The sequence below is a fragment of the Typopeltis vanoorti genome, unplaced genomic scaffold (genome assembly GCF_054136105.1).
Source record: "Typopeltis vanoorti isolate ZY-2024b unplaced genomic scaffold, IOZ_Tvanoo_1.0 HiC_scaffold_87, whole genome shotgun sequence".
NCBI lineage: Eukaryota > Metazoa > Arthropoda > Arachnida > Uropygi > Thelyphonidae > Typopeltis > Typopeltis vanoorti.
In genome coordinates, this window is record NW_028328246.1 from 59577 (window position 1) to 81778 (window position 22202).

Consider the following 22202-nt stretch of genomic DNA (forward strand, 5'->3'; position numbering starts at 1 on the left):
ACATATGTATTCTCACCCTCCTCTATCGACACATTCAGCAGCTTACAATAAATAAAGTAAATTATTTTATCATTTTGAAAGTACTTGCATGGCCCAATTATGTTTTCTTCTAAGAATGATTCCAATGTATGATAAGTAGTAGGTATATCAGTATAGTAGTAGGTATCCTATTCATTTACGTCCTCTCACATCTTACTTATAGGAGTGCTCCGGGGGCGCGCCGGTTAGTGTGTCCTTCACGCAGCAGTTTAGCAGTTCAAGGATTTTTAGAAGTACTGAGCTATCGAAGATGTCAGGCAGAGGAAAAGGCGGTAAAGGTCTCGGAAAAGGAGGAGCCAAGCGTCATCGTAAGGTTCTTCGTGATAACATCCAAGGTATTACCAAACCTGCTATTCGTCGTCTCGCTCGTCGTGGTGGTGTCAAGCGTATTTCGGGTCTAATCTACGAGGAAACTCGAGGCGTCTTAAAAGTATTCTTGGAAAACGTCATCAGAGATGCAGTTACCTACACTGAGCATGCTAAAAGGAAGACTGTAACTGCTATGGATGTCGTATACGCTCTAAAACGTCAGGGAAAGACGCTGTATGGTTTCGGCGGTTGAGGAACATCTTCAGAAAAACGGCCCTTTTCAGGGCCACCAAATGTTGATAAAGGGATTATCATACGTACAATTTTCTGTAAGTCCTTCGTTCTAAAAGTTATTTAGTACCACCATTTAATTAGTGGTAGTTTCAATTTGATTTTGAATTTTCACTGGGTAGTAAGTTTGCTTCTGATAACAGCACGCAATTCAGGGCATGCGCACAGTAGGATTTAGCTGAACTTAACGGAAGCAGGGCCGTCCCGTGTAATAGCGTGTTTTGCTGCTCCTTCCCTCTAAATTTCAATGTCTTAAAACTTTGCTCACTTGTACATACTAGATAAATGCCCCCAATCGTTATATCCGTGAGTGAAATTTTTACTGGAAAACAACATGCAACAGGAACAAAATACAGAATAAGTTTTAAAAGAGGTATACTGTGAGTAGACATCGATACAAATGACGTAAAAAACTCACGTGCAAAGATAATTTAATAGTATAATTTTCGCCTGTGTGTCACAGGCATCTTCAATACATTAAGCTCAAATTAAACGATAACTGAAAATTCCAAATTGACCTCTTTAGTTATCTTACACCAGCTACTTAGGTGGCGCTTTTTGGAATTGTCAGTTATTGTTTAATTTGAGCTTAATGTACTGAAGATGCCTGTGACACACAGGCGAAAATTATGCTATTAAATAACCTTTGTACGTGAGTTTTTTCCGTTATTTTGTATCGAAAATATACAATCTTTAGAATACACTAACCCTGACCGATTAAGATTAAAGTTCTCCATTGCTTAGTTCCCTAGTGTAATGAACTTTCAGTACAATTTCCAGTCTTTCGGCATCATTTAAGGAGATTCCAACTTGCTGGATCAACGTTCATCACTTGAAGAGAAAGATGTTAAATAAGTTTCGTTTTCGCGCTCATCGTTCCTAATGTTATTAATATCGATATTACTGGGATCGCCATTAGAAATACTTGCCACGAGCTCGGATTTTTTTATTTCAGTCCATTCGCTTATATTTTTTTGGCGTGGGGTTACGTTAGCTGTTTTAGTTTTTACATTATATATTTATACAAATCATTGCTTTCTTTCTGAATATCGTTCGTTTCCGATTTTTGTTTGCGATATTCTGCGCCTGAGAGTTTCTTTTAACGGAAAAGTGTTGGAATATTAAAATTATATTAAAAGCCAATGCCTAATAACTACCAAAAGAATATTAATAACAATCACGACACACTGTTAAAGAAATGAAATATTTTATAGTTGAAATGTTCTGAGGGGAATAATATTCGTGAATGTGTCGAAAACTTTAGACCCAGAATGCCTGAATAACGTGTAGCAAATGTCAGTGACCAAGCCGTGCATTTATGAAAGTATTCATGAATTACCAGACTTCAGATATCGAAATCTTTCAGCATTCGGGAAAAGGAATACCGCGGTTTATGACTAGTCATAAAGATTACTTGGGCTGAGTATCCTCTGTTCTCAAAACTGAACGGAATAACATCTATGTTGCAAATGTCAGTGACAATCAGCTAAGAAGTATAAAGAAATATTTCCACTGAAATTGATCATCAAGATAATAACAATTACTTCTTCTGCAGCTTATCCCACATTAAGTAGGTCGCTGAACGATAACTTTCTAACATCCACTTTTTTTACTCAACATTTTAGCCACAAAGTATCTAGAATATTAATGATCAAAAAATGCAGCGAAAAATCGACCTAATTTATAAATAATGATATCCATAATAATAATAAACTTGAAAATAAAATGCTCTGTTTATATGATATAGAAATTGCTCTTACTTATCTATTTCGATAGCAATTTCAATAACTCAACGATCTCTTCTTTCCTAACAGGGTTCTGGGAAATCACACACTGAAATATTCTTAAGTTATGGATTAAAATGTATTTAATCTCTGGATTAAACTGCTAGGTCACTAAGTGGCTGGTCAATAGAAGTGAAACATTTACTAAGAGAAAATTTCCAGTGGACATTTGAATTTAGTAGTAGTAATAAGAACAGTGGTCTGAAAAGTCCAGAAGCGATAAACTTCTGTGACAAAATGAAAGTAGTTTATTTAAGTAAAAATACAACCAATTTACATAGGGCTCATAATTAAAAGGACATGAATAATATTAATAATAATAAGTTTCTCCAGATGTGGCTCATCTTGTTTTCGCATTATGTCAGTAATATTTCTTCAAATGCTCCACTTTTTACAAAAAAACTGGCAAAGTTACTTTGAAAACAGCGCATACATATAATCCCTAAATAAAGTGTCTTTTCTAGTTATCAAAATATTCAAAGCATAAATACTTCATTAGAATATACACTATAACTCACTCATTAATAATTTCAGTGTAATTCTCTACAAAAACACTCCCCCCACTATTTTATATATATATATATATATATATATATATATAGAAATTCCAATAATTATTCTATGGTATCATTAGCAAAAGTCTGATAAAGAAAATTATTTTAAAGATTAGTAGACGTGAATGAAGAAAGCTGGATATTGCAGTAAAAGTGAGTTGATGCTGGTATAAAAGTTGTGAGATGAGGAAAAAGTTCTTTTTATTTACCTTTAAGAAATGTATTCTTAAACAATAGTATGCATTATTCCATGATTTAGAAGGAAGTGAGATTTGTAGACAGTCATTAGTTGTTCAGACTAGTGGTCGAAATTAGAAAAGTCCAATTTTTTTGATGCATGATATACTCTAATAAATGGGCTACATGGAGGAAGCCACTGTTGATTAACTAATGAGTTATCTAGTTACTATGAGGGAAATGATGCACACATATCTATCATACCTCGCCTTAAACTCATTCACAGTCATGGCACCGACAACAGACCCTGCCAACTTATTCCACTCATTCACCAATTTCCACGTAAAAAACCTAGCTCTAACACCATTGCCCAGTTTCCATGCATGGCCCTTAGTCCTCCCACCACCAGTCTGTTTGAAAAATATCCTCTGAATTAATCTTATAGAAACCTTTCAGTAATTTGAATGTCTCAATCATATCACCCCTTTCCCTCCTATCAACCAATTTCTGCAACACACAAATCTTCAACCTGTTCTCATAAGGTTCAATCTATAGACCTGCTATAATCTTGGTCACAAACTTCAACTCCACCAACACTCCCAAATCCCTGGCCTCAAGCTCCTAAAGTACAGAAACTGTACTCAAGGAGATTGATGTGATAAACTGCTGCTCATCTTTTCACCCCAAAATGCATAACCTTGCACTTTGCCACATTAAATTGACATCCATTTTCCATAGCCCAGTCTTCCAAACTATCCAAATCATCCTGCAAAATTTTAACATCCTGTGCACTCACTATAGCCCTAACTTTGCATCATCAGCAAACAAATGAACACTTCCTCTCAGATCCTTTCCTATATTGTTAATGAACAAATTGAACAGTATAGTGGCTCAAGAACAGAACCCTGTGGCACACCGCTAGTCACAGGCCATCTTTTGGACTCTACACCTGAATAAACCACCCTCCTATCCATCTCAGCAACCATATATCCATCTCCATATGCTACAGTTTACTGATTAGAATTCCATGTGGTATCTGCTTCTTCTTTTCTTACCACACTCGTTAGCCTTCTGTCCTGCACTTTATACCATTCAGGTGCCTGCTAGTCACCTTTCTCCTTAAATTCCCTCCACAGTTTTCTTTTTTTGTAGCTCAGGTTTAATGGTGTTATTCATCCATTTAACCCCTACTTGATTTATTATTCAGACTAGGTATGCAGTCAGCCATTGCCTCATGCAAACACTTCTTATCCACCTCCCATGCCCAATCAACATCCAACCCTTGCAGTTTTACATGTCATGGCACTGAACCAATCAAACTCCTAAGCTTGTCATACTTACCAGCCTGATAATTCCACATGTAGCCTGTCTTTATTGTAAATTCCACACCTTTAGCCACCTCCCAAATCAAACCCTATAATCACTCTCACCAATAGGTGAGAACGCAGTCATATTCATTACAGCCAAATTCTCAGATGCAATTACTAGGTCAAGCACTCTTTGACCCCTAGTATTTTCCACTACATGCTGTTGCAGATAGTTACCCCTTAATAACTGCATAAAATCCAATTCCTTCCTCTCATATGTCCTCTCCTCTTTCTAATCACTGTTACCATAGTTGAAATCTCCCATAATAATTACCCTTCTCCTTCCACTCATTTCTTCTATTTACTTATGCATACTATCTCTGTCTATTCCATCACCTGGTCTATAGCAGCAACCAACTGTATATTTTGTTCTGCTTGTCTCAATCTCGTACCAAATAGCCCCAAATGTGCTCCTTTCTCTATCCTGCAGTTCCACTTCTATTCTCCTTGGCTGCAGCTCATCAGCTATCATCAATAACACTCCTTCTCCATTTTATTCACCCTGTCACTCCTGAACACATTATACCCCTCACATTCAATCGCACTTGCAATATCATCTTCTGTCAACCATGTTTCACTAATGCCTATATCCTGTGGCCTGGAAGTGCAAATTAAGGCCAAAAATTCTTCCTTCTTGTTCCTAATACTTCTGGGATTAGTAAACATGAATTGCAGAAGCCCATTTTGTCCCATCCCTATTTTGATGCCATATACTACCTATCCCATTCTGATTTGTTGTCCTTCGTATTCGCTCAGGCATATTACACACATTCATACACTCAACTGCCTCCCTAAAGTCTGCATATCTACACTGCCCCCCCCCAATAACCAATTTCCCTGATTCTGCATATCCACGTCATTCAACGACACCATTTCAAGTCTCTGTAGACCAAATCCATTCAAATGTAAACCATTTATCTTATATAAACCCATCAAACTCACTCCACACATCCACAAATGCAACACCACTCCTCCTGCATAATCTGAACATAAAGTCATTAGCAATTTTGGCCCTCCTTCTTTACTCTTCACTGTCATACTGCAGCACACTCACTATCCTACCTCTCTCACTCTTCTCTTTTGCTAGCTCAAGTAATTCCTTCAAATCCTCTCTCAGCCATTTTGTCTCCTTTCAAATCATTCGTTCCTGCTACTACGATCAATTCTTTCACCCTCTGCTTTTGTATTCTAATTGACTCGCTTACATCCTTAATGTTCGAACCAGATTGGTACGATTTTGTCAAACTCTCAAATGTGATAACATTTTTCATCATGGATCAAAATTTTATTGGCATTCTACTTTTTATCATGCAATTATCCCCTACAATGTTAATCCTTGAACGTCGATTTAAGAGCCGTTAACGGATTAACTGTGGTGGAACAACCTTCGGTCACTTGAATTTATGTGTACCGTGTTACTTGGAATTTCCTTTACTGTTCTATGATATTTGATCTATTTTTTGCTGTGTAATTACTGTTTCTCTTCCCCAAAACAAAAAAGTATATTCTTCTATTCTTTTATATTTCAAATCAGCGAAACGATATAAGACAGATTTATGTTCTTTCACTTTACTGACAATATAGAATTTTTTTCGCAAATTTTCAAATGATTATTTCATTTAAAATATTATGTCAAATATTTATATATTTTTTTTTAAATGACATTTATTGAAATAAATATAACTTGCTTTCTTTCCTTGCAAAATGCCATAATGGTATTTTTTATATGGATCGTCACATCTCAATTATTTTTTTCTTTTTTGAAAAACAAATAATGTTAAATTTCAACTTGAGGTTTCCGATTGCCTTTTTTTTTTTTTTTTAACATCAAAATTTATATCCAATGATATTTTAGCAGGGACACAGCCTTCGTCTTTTACTTAAAATTGCAAAAGAGTTGTATTTAATTAATTTATTTATTTGCATGATGCACATTACTATAACATCCAGTGCGTGACCACTGAATATATGTTGAAAATATAATATGAAGGTACGGAATGATTCAAACTTTTTGCTGGTTGTGAAGATTTTACTACCCCTCCTCATCCATCTGCTCTTCTGGAAGTTTAAATTTCTAGTGGTTTGAAAGCTTTCACTCACACTGTTCAAAATCTGTTACTTCAATTTATCGTTTTGAATAAAGAAATGATATTGATGTACCGTCGAAGCTTCTAATTCTGTACTATTCCTTTAAAATCTGAAATCAGCTGTCTATTGAAATTATTATAAGTTTTAGCAATACTATTATTTTTAATAATAAAACTTTATGCATAGCACACAAAAGAAAATTCAGTAGAATTATTTTTTTTAATTCTAAATATTACTACAACTTAGAAATACACCATATTTATCATACTCTAAAAATATTTTTTTTAGCTGGAGGAAAAGCTAAAGACAGATTACTCTCATTGCTATTTAGAAAAAGAAAAGAGAGAACGTTTCCCAGAAATCAGACTATATTGCTTCAAGCTGTAGTGAAAAATACATCAAGAATGTCTTTTTAATTTTCAATTGCTGAATAGCAGACATTTAACAGAAAAACTGACTTTTTTTTTTCTTTTTACAGGCTGATTTGATATACAGTGACCAGTTCAACTTTCATTATCGAAAAATTATAAATTATTTGATACAATTATCTTGAAAAAAAAATTTAAAATTATTTAAAATTTAAAAGAAAATGAAAGACGAATATATGTTATATACAGTGGTATCTCGCTAATCCGAACTAATAAAAACCGTGCTCATTCGGATTAGGAAATTTCCCTCCAAGAGACAACAATAACTAGCGTTTAAGACAAAACAGATTCTAATGGTACATCAATGATAGTAACTGATAGAAAAAAAGCTACTGTACTGTAATGTAAAACAAAAAAATAATACAGTACACAAGTTTATTTTAGTAAAAAATTTAATTTCTTGTACCTGTATTGTTGAGGATTCTGATTTAATAAAATTGCATAGTTCAGTACGTAACTTAATTTGCGTAAAAATATCATTTACTTGTACACAACGCAAAAAAGTTTCATAAAATAACACACAAAAAATGTTTTTATTTCTTTGTCACTGATTTTCTTTTGTTTCTTTGAAGCTAAACTTTTTTGAATGCTTCTTCTCGGAGCTGCATTAGCAACAAAATTTTGTGGAATAGCGTATCATTCTGCTTAGCACATATTAAAACTGTCAGCTGCCTCTTCAATGTTTTACTTTTTTCTTCGAGTTCTTCATCATTATCATCGTCTTCTAATTCATTAGAAGATGATGACGACGATGATTCTACATAATATACACAATATATCATAAATATGTAGCATCATATTTATAATTTCAGCACATCTGATTTGATTTCACTTTGGGTTCTACCTGCAATCCATTCCGTAACATCTGTTTGTGAAATTTCATCATCTGGATTTATATTTTTAACCAAATTATGCACGTTTTGAATTTCCTCTTTTTGTGTATATTTGTGATTCATGCCGACAATACAGTACATACTATACTGTATAAAAAAGCAAACTTGAACACGCAATGCATCAAAATAGGCCTCCAGTAAAAAACGTACAATCAACAGTACGAAAAAAAATACTGTACTGTAATAATAATAAAATAAATAATAATAGTACACAAAATAATAATACGTAATAATAACACATTTTTTTTTTCAAACCGCAACTGGAGGGTTCGGACTAAAGTTTGGATTAGCGAGATGCCACTGTAATTTTTTTTTTTTTTTTTTTTTTGGAGGGTGGGGGTAAGCTAGCGAAAATTATTCAGAACGTGAGAAGAGAACAAGACCAGTAGACATTAAAAGGCCACAACAGTAGCCGAATAAACACAGAAATCTATTTTACTTTGCTATTTTTTTTTTTTTTTTTTTACACCTTTCTGTTTGATTTAAAGATATTGGAACCATTTTATTCTCATATTACATTTGAAGGAAAGAAACAGTTTTTAAACATAAATTTTCCCCCATATCACAATTTAATGAATTATAATTATCAGAAATAATATAAATGAGAAAATTTACAGTTTGCTAATTTATAATAATCACAATTTAATTTCAGTATCGGAATATTAAAAGTTCTCTGGTACAATTACTTTGGAAAAATCAAGAATTCAAACAAAAAGAAAGAGCATAGATATATATATATATATATATATATATATATATATGATGTTATCTATTAGTATTTCTCTGGGTATAAGAGGTGATAATTTCGGGATGGGGAGGGGTGTTAGCCATCAAAGGCGAAATACAATGTTAATTCAGTTATGAAAATTTTAGAATTATAAATTCTTGTTGACCCATGCACCTATACATGTTTCGAATGATAAACTTTAGGGAAAGAATAGCTACTTCAAGACTGCTGCATAATATCGAAATTAGCCGAAAATATGTACAACAGTTGACTTCATATCCGCCGTTTATTTCGATTTGTAGTGAGTGATTAGAGAAAATCCTAATCACAAGAAAGTTCAATGCAAAAACCCTACAAATTACTTTGTAAAAATTATGCATTAAGTGATATGATTCAAGATTTGCATATGGTTTTCTATTAAGCCAAATCGTAAAAAAAGTGCGAATTTTCGAGCGATCTCCGAACTATCCTTCGAACTAAGGTTTTTCATAAAAAGTATAACTTAATTTGGAACAGATGGATGCTGCTTAAGGTTCGGATTTTCATGAATTTATGAAATAATTGTTTGACAAAATTAATTATCTTGAATCAAGTTCTGGGAGAATAAAATGTATTAGCGATTAAAAGAATTAGCAGAAAATTTATAGTGATATTGATCTTCCAAATACAATATGAACTGAAGAAAGTCTAAAAGGATTTCTTATTTTGCACTAGCATTAAAAAATATAATTATATGATAAAAACAAGCAGGAAAAATGAATATAACCCATAAGTATTTATTCTAATATAAAATAGATTCTGGTAACTGACCAAATGGCAAGCAACAGCGTTTCTTGCTATATGCACCTGAAAGTAGCTATGTAGGACAGGTAAGCTAGTTAAGTGTTCTTTTCAGCATGAAGGATTAAAGGATTATCACATCTTTAAACTGACAAGACATTGAAACTCCTCATGTTATTCATGTGCATTCAACAGGAGGTCTGAATCTTATAAAAGGTTGAAATGCTTAGGTACATTAATTTTATGGAATAGAGGACTTCCTGTTAGTTTTATATTTTAAGGAAAGAATAATATATCTAAAATGGAGCAGGAGTCTCACAAAATTTTCAGCCACCTCTAATTTTTATATTATTAATTTAATATTTAAAAATAAGTATTTTACTTTTCAACTATAACTAGGCTTTATATATATATATATATATATATATATATATATTGTTGTTTGTGAGGTGTAAGGTTTAAAATGCTGACTAGTAGATAGTGAGACCCCAGTTTGCGCAAAATATGCCTTATGATAAAGATTGCCATGCTCTTAACCCTCCATGTATGAAATACTCAGAAAATACTGAACATTTCAAATATATCTTTAGCATATGTGATTTATGTTCCATCTTCAGTAACTAGAATCAGTCTTCCATATTATCCCTTTCTCTAGTTTCTTTTTTGTCTTGCTGCACAGTTAATCTTTCACATATATCAGTTTATCATTCTTTACATTTGCCACCTTTGTAGGCTGAACCTTATAACACCTCATGCTGCTTGAGGGGTGCTTTGTTCTTTGTTCTCTCTAACAACCTCTTCCTTGGAAGTTACTGGATAATTTCGTGATTCATCCATTTCACTCCTGATTTATTTATCCTCTCAGCTTTAGGAATACCATCTGACATTACTTTAAATAATTGATTCTCTACCAATCTGAGGCACTGATTTCTCTCTCCCCAAACTGATTATGCTAATGCACATCCAGACTCTTTCCTAAATTTATCGTAGTTCCCTGCTTTAATAAAAACCAAAATCTTCAATAATAATATCAAGACCATATTATATAGATCAGTGATATATAAACTGACAAAGAAATAGAAGGTTAAATTAAATAAAGTGCATAAAATAGCAAAATTTTTCATATTCATAATAACAGAAAAGAAAAAAATGATTAGCTAAGGAGCTAAGAGCAACAGAATTACATAGTAGAAGAAGATAGGTAAGGCCATGGGACAGGTAAGTAGGTAAAATGGTTTTTGACCTATTATATGTGAAAATTTATTGAAATATTTTTTATTTTGCTGTGAAAAAAATGTCTCATCTTGAAAAGAGGAATCTTGATGTTTTTTTTTTTTTTTGTTTTTTTTTCCAATTCAAGTTTAGCCAATCTCATACACAGATAGCAGTTTTTTCTTTCATCAGCCTCAAGAGCATGCAATTTACATAGAAAAATAACAGTAGTCATGGTGGGTGTTGATGTAGGCAATGATGTTAATGTTAGTTTGCTGGTTGGTAGATTAAGTGGTGGAGATATGAGTTGCAGAGTAGGTGCCCTCCTTCAGTGAGACTTTGAACTCCTTGTAAGTGTCACTAATAATAATAATATTAAATAAATGCTTATGTATCCTTGTGTACTTTCTAATCTTAAAAATAACTGAGGTCTGAGGTGCAGGCTTGTGTCATTAGAAGAGATAGCTCTCATAATGTGTGTTATTGATAATAGTGTAGTCAGAGGATTAAATAATGGAGATGTAACGTGAGGAGTAGAGTAGAGTGCCTTCCCATTATGAGTCCTTGTTTTCACTAATTCCATTGCCATTTATTAGTCTGTTATTTCTCTTTACTAATGAATGCTTTGTGCTCAAATGGCAACCAAGCATTGTGGTCACATGCAAAGGCTGTTGGACAAAACTTCTGTTCTATTACGTTTCTCCCATCTCATCTGCTGTCCCATCTCAATGGAAAAACAGTGCTAGCATTCTACTTCTTAAGAATCAGTTTCCTCTAATCCCTGTTTAGATTGTAGATGATACAGCAATATTGGCCAGACCTTTAAAGCCACACCTAGCCATCAAGAAATTGCAAGAAAACCTATTACTAATCAAACAATATTTTGCCAAATGGCAACTCCAAGTGAATACTCAGAAGAGTGTAGCCATCCTATTCTCTAGAAGATCAATGAAGATATCCTCCTATTGAACACAAAAATCCCATGGCTAACTGAGATCAAATATCTTGACATACTATTGGACAGAAAACTGACTTTCAGCTCCCATTTCTAGGCTCTCTGTGCAAATACATCAAAAACCATAGCCCAGCTCTACCTGCTCATTAACAGAAACAGCAAGCTGAGCAAAGAAATCAAACTACTCATATATAAACTGATGGTTTGTCCAATACTCACTACCCTAACAAACTAATCCAACTGGCTGCAGATTATGACACAATGGATTATTTCAAACATAAATGACCAAAAGCCATCTTAAACTGCAATACTGAGAACTAATCTCCAAGCCCATTCAGGGTGAGCAATTAGCTCATAAAGTTTTCTCCACTCACAGTTTCTCTCAAGATGGCAGTGAATAAAAAAACCAATTGCTTCACTAACATTACTGATGTTAGTAATGTTCTAAGTTGTTACTTTTATCTCTCAGTCATGGTTTATTTTGGGTTATACTCATACTGTGGTTTATTTTTTGGAATAAAAGGAGGAGATATGCCACGATCATCTAAACAGGGACAAGAAAAAACTGATCATTATTCATTGAGAATAATGTTGCAATTGAATTGTGATTAGACTGTAGGAGCACCGACAGATAAAGAGCAACACTCCAGTAAGAGATGCACAACTGATGATGACAACATGGAGGGGTGCTCTGCAAAAAAAAAAAAAAAAAAATGTACCAATCAATAGGGAAAAGTACAACCAGTAATTTTACAAGAACAGAAAAACTGGACCTCAGTTTCACTGATCACCAGGGAACAAAATATCACCTACTCCTGGGCCAAAAATATAGATTGTGGGGGGGGTTGAAAGTCCAACTCATCGCTATTGCTGATTAGACAGTCAACCAAATGATGGACAATTCTAACTACAGCCACACCTTCACTATAAGTAGTGAAAGAAACCTAAAGGTGGTGCTCCAAGGGCATCCCATCTGATGACATCATTGCAGACCACATCAACCAGGGACTGACTCCAGTGAAGGTAAGCAGGATGTACAGAACCTACAAACAACCAATGCCACTAATGCTGCTCAAAATTATCAACACTCCAAAACAGTTACATTATTAAATTGCAGTCTGTGGTCTCAGGATCACCACAGAACCACTCATGAAGGAGCTTCAGCAGGACAATACCAGAAATCTGGCCAGAGTTAAAAGCAATGAAAAGCAGAATTTAGCTGCCTAAAATGCAGTAAAAACCATCACTAGAACTTAGCCAAGAATCACACAAACCAGATGTGCCAACTGTGGCAGGCATCATCACAGCAAATATAAAGGTTGCAGCCTACATTCAAATAATCATGGAAAACACCCAGCCATCACCCTCTCAATGCAACTCAGAGCAACACAAGTAATCGTCCTTCAGCACAGAGCAATCCAATTGTGATAACTCAGGTAAGAATTCAATCTCCAATCAAAATATATGCAGAAGTGAGATCAAAGAGTACAGCTCCTGATGACAAAACATGCCCTGATCCTAGAGCAATCATGACACCATGCTCCATGATTTCTCAAAATCAGCTCATTACCATCTTCTACAAAGGGATTCTGCAAGGAACCAATTCGATTCTGACAGCCTTCAGCGATGAATTGAAAAAAAATCAAACTAAACTCCCTCCTAATTCCTCCCTGGAATGACAATAGTCTTGTCAACAAGACACTGGAGTTATAAGAGTTCGTACACAGACACAATTCTGACATAATTCTCATCAACAAAATGCACTTCCGACCTGCAAATAACCCAAGACTAAGATGTTACTCCATTCACCGAATGAACAGACTCACCACCAGAATTGAAATTACACCATAACCGCAATGCCACATGGAGGAGTACTTTATGCAGATTGATGATGTAAGTAGCCTAAACCTCATAAATCAACTCACCCTCATGTCAGATTTCGATACCATCCTTGGTTCCACACAGTCTACTTCACAGCAGGAGGCTTAAACACCAAACACAGCATGGTACAGGTCCACTCGCAACAGAAACAGTTGCATGCTAAACAACTATATAACACAGTTGCAGTAGCAGGAACACTCATCACAGCATTCATTATCCACAAAAATGATGAGACAGATGAAGTCAATAACTTAACAAATCATATCAACAAAGAACTAGCAGCTGGCTGCCACATGTCTAGCCAGCTGCCAGGACATAATGGACATAATTAGAACATGAAAACAAACCCAAAAAGAAATACCACAAGACAAAAAAAATCCTAAACACCATAAATATTCAAGTCAAGAAGAACTTCAAAACCACAGAAATCGGGAATCAGAAAACAAGCTAACAGCAATCAACCCAGAGGATCATAAGATCTGGAAATTCCTGTGAACCCTTTGTACCAAAGGTCACTTCCCATCATACAGGCCAAAAAAATTTTCCACACACTGCTATGGGAAGTCTGAAAATGCAATGCAGACCATCATATAAAAAACTGTACATTAACCTCATCTACAACATTAATCAGCAAGTTTTCCAAGGACAACTGAAAGCATATCACTGCCACTGCTCTAGCAAAAATAATGAACATCCTGAAGCAACTTAACAAAAAAAAAGCTCCAGATCCAGAAGGCATCACCAACAAAATTATAAAGCAGCTTCCATGAAAGACTATACTACAACTACACATTACAAATGCAATATTAAGACTGCAGCACTTTCCCACAGCACAGAACACCACTGGCATCATACCCATAAAGAAGCCAGGCAAAGACCCCCCAAAGTTACCAACCCATTAGTCTACTATTCAACCTAGGAAAGTCATCCCCTAAAGATTACTACAACAGTAAAAAAAACTAGGAATCATACCAAATGAACAATTTGGCTTCCAAAGAGAGCACAGCACAACTCAGCAAATCAACTGATTAGTAGAATATATTATTTAAAATCATAATAATGGAATTAATTCATGTAAAATATTATTTATTAGCAGAATTTTCTCCTGGGTATGACAGGCATCTTCAGTACATGTAGAAAGCTACTTAAACAATAACTGACAATACTAAAAGTTGCCACCTAAGTAGCTAATGCAAGTTAACTAAAAAAACAGAGTTCCGTTAAAATAGTCTTGTTCCAGTGAACTATGTTTAGTGTTGATGGCATGCTCTGCAAGTCCAGACTGTTCAGGTTCAAGGTATTGAATATAAGATCTGTGTTCAAACCAAATATTATGAAATACGACAAAGAGAAGGTGGTAGTCAGGCCGGGACAGTGGTGTGTGCGAAGTGTGCAATATTCACAGACACCGCAGAAGAAAAGGGACCTAAAAGAATTTAAAAAATATGAGATAAGAGTTTAAACAAATGGTCATATAATTATGAATGTACATCGTCTTCCATTCGGGCCCCTTCAGATCTTCCGGAAACGAACAAATAAATTCTGAAACTGATTATATCACTGTAATTTTTGATTAAAATTTACAAATATATACCTAAAATAGTTCTTTATATTTTGATGTATCATAAATCAACATATGATTAATTGTTGAGTTTTATGGAAGGGCAGTATCCTAATTTTAATCGTATCAGATGCATGTGGTCTGGCCCTAAAAGTTGGCTTACTACTGATACTCATTCCTCTCGACATTCGAGGTTGACTCAAGTGGGATTTGAAGGGAGGGCATGATTGAGTGAGGAGGATAGAATTCGGATTTAGATTTGTGATATATATATATATATATATATATATATATATAGTGATGGACGAACCAACTCGATACTGAGGAATGGATCTGGATTGAAATTCGTTCAGCGAAAGGTAAGGTCTTGCTACTAATTGTTAAACTTAGTAATTGACCAATAAATATCCCCTCCACCCCCACGAACTTTAACTGGACATGTATGGACGTCACCGATTAGCTTGTTCAAGCCTTTAGCAGAGATCAGCTACTTGACCTATTCAAGAAAATTCTAAAAATGAAGAAGGAAGAAGACATAACACCACAGAACACAGCAATCAAAACTAAAAAGGTCCCACTAGTCATCCTAAGGGATAAAGAGAAGTGGACCTTAGTTTCAAAATCATTAGGTGAACAAAAGATAAAATTCTCGACTGCCAGAAACACAGACGACGGTGTAAAAATTCAGCCAGACACAGTCACCGATTATCGCAAAATGACTAAGATGTTGGACAATGCCAAGCTGCCCTTCCACACCTTCTTACTGCCAAGTGAGAAAAACCTTAAAGTGGTCCTCAGAGGAGTTGCTGAGGGCATCACAATTGAAGAGATCATTGCTGACCTAATCAATCAAGGCCTGACACCAGTCAAAGTAAGCAGAATGATAAGATCTGACAAAAAGCCAATGCCACTTGTGCTTGTAGAAATAAGCAATACCCAAAAAAGGATATATGAAATTACAGATATCTGCAGGCTCAAAATAACAACTGATCCACTAAGGAAAAAATCATCGGCAGGGCAATGCCACAGATGCCAAGAGTTCGGACATGCACAAAATCTGTGCAGAGCAGTATACAGATGTCTGAAATGTGGCCAGGGACACCAGAACAACACCTGTATCAAACCATGCACAACTCCTGCATGATGTGCAAACTGTGGAGGACCTCACCCAGCCAATTACAAAGGATGCCTCTACCACCCAAAAAATTCGAGAATCGGCAAGAATTAACCCAGCTCCCATTCGCAATTACACCAAAAGCAACGAAACAGGTCGCCCTTCAGCCCAAAAAAACATTAACACAGGAAGGCACGAGACCCACAACCAATATCAAAACTTATGCAGAGGCTGCAAGAAATTGCATCCCCACTACCCATGAGCAAGCAAGTCCAGATTTAATGGCAGCTTTAACAGCTTCGCTGTACAACATGATGCAAGAACTTAGCAAAACAATCATCCAGAACCTCATCACCTTCCAGAAAGATACCCCTACAAGGAACTCAAACCACCATAACAGCCACACATGATGAACAAAAAATACATACCAAAGTCACTCAAGATAGTTGCATGGAATGCAAATGGATTGACAAAGTCCTGGAGCTGCAAGAATTTGCAACCAGACACAGTCCTGATATAATCTTAAATGGAGAAACCCACTTAAGTCCAGCAAACAACCCAAGAATACATGGCTACACTACATACAGAAATGACAGACTTGGTGCAAGAGGAGGAGGCACTGCTATATGCATCAAAAGCTACCTAAATCACAACACAATAACCAATCCCAAAACCAGGAACCTGGAAGTAACAGGAGTGGAAGTACATACCAGCAATGCCAGCAGCATATAAATTTATGCCACTTATAACCCACCAAGCATACCTATACTGACAACAGATGTTGACTCCATCCAAGGATTCAATGACTCCATTATCATAGCAGGGGATCTCAATGCAAAACACACATCTTGGTTCAGTTCATGAAACAACACCAATGGAACCATGCTATTCAACTATGCAATGCTCAAATCTATGATTGTGGCTGGTCCCACCGAACCCACCCACTACAGCCTTTCAGGCAGCTTAAATGTGCTAGACATCGCCATTCTTAAAAATATTAAATACCAATACCAACTGAAAACAATAAATGAACTCTCTTCGGACCACAATTTCATAGTGCTCCAGCTAGGATCATCAGACCCACACTCTCCTCCACACACATTCATACCATGGGAGAAGCTAGCAGAGGTCCTCCCAGAGCATATCGGTCCAGTTCCAATTATCCGCAAAAAGGAAGAGATAGACACAGCAGGAAACAGTTTAACCAGCCAAGTCCAGAAAGCAATGGAAGCAGTCAGGCAAACCAAAGTCCAACACCCAGCCAGCCACATCCCAGAGAAAATAATGGATCAAATAAGAGCAAAGAATAAAGCCAGAAGGCAATACGATAACACAAGAGCACTTAACAATAAAAAACAGACAGGTCCGAGAGGCTCTTCAAAAACATAGAAATCAAAAATGGGAAGACACACTGACCAACATCAATGCTGAAGATCAGTCTGTCTGGAAATTTCTAAGAACCATCTGCACCAAACAACAAATCATACCCCCTATACAAACCAAGAAAGGAACAGCACACACAGATAAAGAGAAAGCTGAAGCACTAGCAGATAAACTGGAATTACAGTGCAATCCATCTTATACAAACATAAACATCAACCTTATATACAAGATACACCGCGAGGTTAAGACAACCTTACAACTGCAGAAAGATAACTCAGAACCCCTCGCCCCCACCACTCTGTAAGAAATAATAAATATCATAACCCATTTAAACAGCAAAAAGGCTTAAGGCCCAAATGGCATAACGAACCGAATAATAGAACTACTCCCAAGAAAGGCCACAGTACATCTCATCAACATAACCAACGCAATCCTCAGTTACCACCATTTCCCCACAGCTTGGAAGATCGCAAATATCATACCATGGAAGAAGCTGGGAAAGAACCTCCAACACCCTGAAAACTACAGACCAATCAGCTTGTTACCCAGCCTCAGAAAGGTGACTGAGAAAGTGATACTCTCAAGGCTTCAAGTGGAAACAGACAAAATGGGAATTGTACCAAATGAGCAGTTAGGCTTCCGCAAGGGCCACAGCACAGTCCAACAAATACAGCGGCTAGTGGAGATCATCACAAAAGGATACAACTAGAAACAGCACACAGCTGCTATCTTCATCGATGCAGTGAAGGCATTCGACAAAGTTTGGCATCAAGGCCTTCTGTACAAATTCATAAAATTTAACATGCCAGTTAAGTTAACGAAAATCATCCACTCGTACCTAAAAGAAAGATATATGCAAATAAAAATCAATGAAACACTATCCTCCAGATGCAAGATATCGGCAGGCGTTCCTCAGGGCTCACTTCTGGCACCTCTCCTGTTCTCAATCGTCATAGCAGACATCCCTCTGAACCCAAGAACAACAACCACAGCATTATACGCAGATGACACTGCAATACTGGCAAGATCTATGAGTCCAAATCTGGCAATTAGAAAACTACAAAGCAACATTCACATAATAGAAAAATGGCTGGCAGACTTGAGGATCCAAGTAAACCCTGAAAAAAGTTCAGCCGTACTATTCTCCAGAAAGAGAGTCCACAACATGGAAGACAAGACATTCACCTCTTAGGAGTCAAGATCCAATGGCAGAATGACAAATATCTCTGAGTAACACTCGATAAAAAACTCAACTTCAGCAATCGCATAAAGCACACTGCCTCAAAGACATCGAAAGTAATCACGCAGCTCTACCCTGTGATGAACAGGAAAAGCAAACTGGACACACAAACCAAGTTTCTCATCTGCAAGATGGTAATAACTTAGTTATTACATACGCATCCCCTGCATGGAGTCATACCACGAATGCAAACATCCAAAACTACAGAGAATACAGAACAAATGCCTGAGGATGATCTTAGACACCCCTTGGTACATCAGAAACTCACAAATCCACAGAGAAATCAACATCCCTTACATGTCCTCCCTACACCTAGATCTTGCTGAGAAATTCTTTGCCACAACAAGCAACCACCCAAACCTGTTGATCAAGGAAGCCTCAGAATATAACGAAGAAAGACACAAACACAAAAGGAGTCCATCCTACGTCCAGCTAAACACAGCTATACTCACAGCCATCAGGTGGCGAGCTTAAAGGTCATTAAAAAATTGATTTAAAACACTCCCTTAACAGAGGAGAAAATGAAAAGCATATTTGTTTCACCCATCCTGCCAGTAATATTATGCGCTATGCGTCTCGACATTCGAGCCTGTTTCATTAGTGGGCTGTTAGGGCAGCGTCAGCGACACAAAATTATTGGCGAACTCTCGAGTCCAATGCGAAATATTCTTGTAAAATTCTCTTATCTATTTTCGTTGAATCTTCCTGAGAGAACTAAGTAGGCTAGTATTTTGTAACATTTCCAACAAGTTATATTGAACAATTGTTGGTATAAAAGAAATACTGTTTTGTATAAAAGACAAAAGGTAGGATATTTCACTTGCTTTAGAAGAAATGTAACTAGGTGAAAAAAGATTTGTAGAAATATGGGTGAAGTGGAATTCCTGGGTTTTTTGAAATATTCAAATATGAGTTAAAAGTTCCAAACCTTAGGGTAGATGTTTTCATTAGATGAATTTAGAAATTTGAAAAATTATGAATTAATAGAAAATATAGGATAAATATTTGTGAGAACCTCCCAGAACTTTGAAAAAGCAATATTTCAAGGGACTTCCTTATAGAACCTCCAAAATAGTGTTTGGGTAAAGCACTGGGAGGTTTTCACATTGTTTACTATTTAATAAACAATAAAGATTTTAATAACACACCAATATAACATCTAATACCAATCAATATTTTCCGTTCTTATATTTTTAAAAGACAAAAATTTTATCTTTATTTTCAAATTCATGTTATTTTAATCAGGATTTTGCTAAAATGAAAGCCAGATGAGTTCCTTTTTAGCAAAATTAATGTAAAGATATTTGAATAAATCTCTTAACTTTATATTACTATTTTATATTATTTTGAAAATTTATATAACTTGAAAAAAATTTGTATAAGCAGGGCTAAGCCATAGGTAACATTATACTGAAAATCGGTTTTCATTTGTTTTTATTTCCTGTTTCTTTTATTCACAACTTTATTCAAAAAAAACTTTTTTGGAAATTGCCGAACATTAATCGCACACACAAGAAAAATAATATGCACCAGTCCTGGTTGTAGTTATTCAAGTCTGAAGAGAATATGAGAGATATGTCTCTATTGCTGAGCGACTATTCAACTTACAGGCACCTCACATCAGATCCTACCAGAAGTCTATTAAAAAGATTTAATTATCCTATAAATAATATATCTATATGGGATGAAGATCAAAAGAAAACACTTAAAACATACTTCAGTTGTGCACCTAAATTGTGTCATCTTCCAAAGGTTCATAAACCAGATATTCCATTAAGACCACTTGTAGAGTGTATAGCTTGTCCTACTTATATAATTTCAATATTTTTAGCAAATTTATTCACTTCAATTAGATGAACTGCTACTTATACATAAAAGAAAATTTTTGGATTTCAAAAATAAAATTTCGGATCTTTATTTGGACCTTTCGTATATTATTATTAATTCAGATGTTCTTTCATTACATACTAATGTTCCTTTATCTGACAGAACTGAATTACTGCACAAGAATCTCCTTAAAACATTGTTAAAATATTTGATCTTGTAATACATTCTGGTTATTTTCCCTTTAAAAACAAGTTATATCAAGAATTCGAAGTAACAGCAATGGGCAAAACCATTTCTCTTGCTATTGCCAACTTTTTTATGGAGCAATTTGAACAACGTATTTTTGACAACAATTCAACTAGACCTTCGTGGTCAGATATGTAGATGACATTTTTGTTATCTAGAATGGCTCTTCTGATGAATTACATCAGTTTCTCTCTAAATTAAATGCACTTCATCCAAGGATCCAGTTCACCCTAGAAGTAAATAAGCAGCTAGCCTTTTTAGATCTTTTAATTCTTTGCCAAACAATTGTTGCCTGCATTTCTCAGTTTAAAGAAATGAGACTCATACAGACCATTATATTCTTGCTGAATCTCATCACCATCCAGTCAACAGCTGGGAACTATTAAAACACTGGTCCACTGGGCCACTCCTGTTGTTCTTCAGACAAACTATTACAGAAAGAATTGCAATATATTATTTCCTCCTTTTTATCTAATGGATATAAGAATTCTTTCATCAAATGAGCTTTGAGTAGTTGTGATAGATTCATCTTCCTCTTCAAATAAAGAAGAAATAAGGTGTATTCCTATTGCTTATGTGCAAGGGATTAGTGAACGCATAGCAAAATTTTTAAACCATTACATATTTTTGTTGCCTTTCAATCTATCAGAAAAATTTCTCCACTTTTTTGACTTCTCCAAAAAATAAGCTTCCACATCTCAGTTATCTAGAAGATTCTTTGCTTGTGGGTTATGTTATTTTGTACAAACACGAAGATCTGCTTTTAATCAGCTAGAAAAACACGTCTGATTTTCAATATCTTGCACCTGAACAATCTGAACTTGCAGACATGCCATCAACACTAAATGTAGTGTTCATTGGAACAAGACAAGAGTCTATTCCCTTTGTGAGACATAGTACTTTTTAAATCAGGTAATCCTTCCTAACTTTTTAATTGTGTGTGTGTGTGTAATTTTAATTTTATTTTTATTATTTTTTAATTTTAATTTTATTTGTTTTTTAAATAAGTTAGGAAGTTTAATCTAGTTTTTTTTGTTATCTTACAATAGCTACTAAGGAAGTGCCTTTTGGAATTGTGGGTTATTGTTTAATCTCCATACTGGCAGAAGTGGATGAAATAATGAGACCAAATTGTTTTAATCACCTTACCGGCCATTATGGATCAAATACGCATCCACATACGCTTCGTATCCATCATATATTTCAATGTTATATCAATGGTATTACAATTTTAATAAGCACTTCGCATCCATGATAACTTGAACGTCTATAGACGTCTTGGCCGGTAGTGTGGTTAATCCATGTTACTCAGTAGGTGTTACAGTAACTTATCAAGATTTAGCCAG

At 35.3% G+C, this 22202-nt stretch overlaps 1 protein-coding gene across 1 annotated transcript; it reads left to right on the forward strand.

Annotated features, from left to right (window-relative positions):
- The first annotated feature begins 222 nt into the window (after positions 1-222).
- On the forward strand, positions 223-660 carry LOC150092060 (histone H4). The gene has a single exon (XM_090415342.1). It carries the CDS (start codon positions 290-292, stop codon positions 599-601), a length of 312 nt encoding a protein of 103 aa, XP_090271468.1. The 5' UTR covers positions 223-289; the 3' UTR covers positions 602-660.
- The last annotated feature ends 21542 nt before the right edge of the window (positions 661-22202 follow it).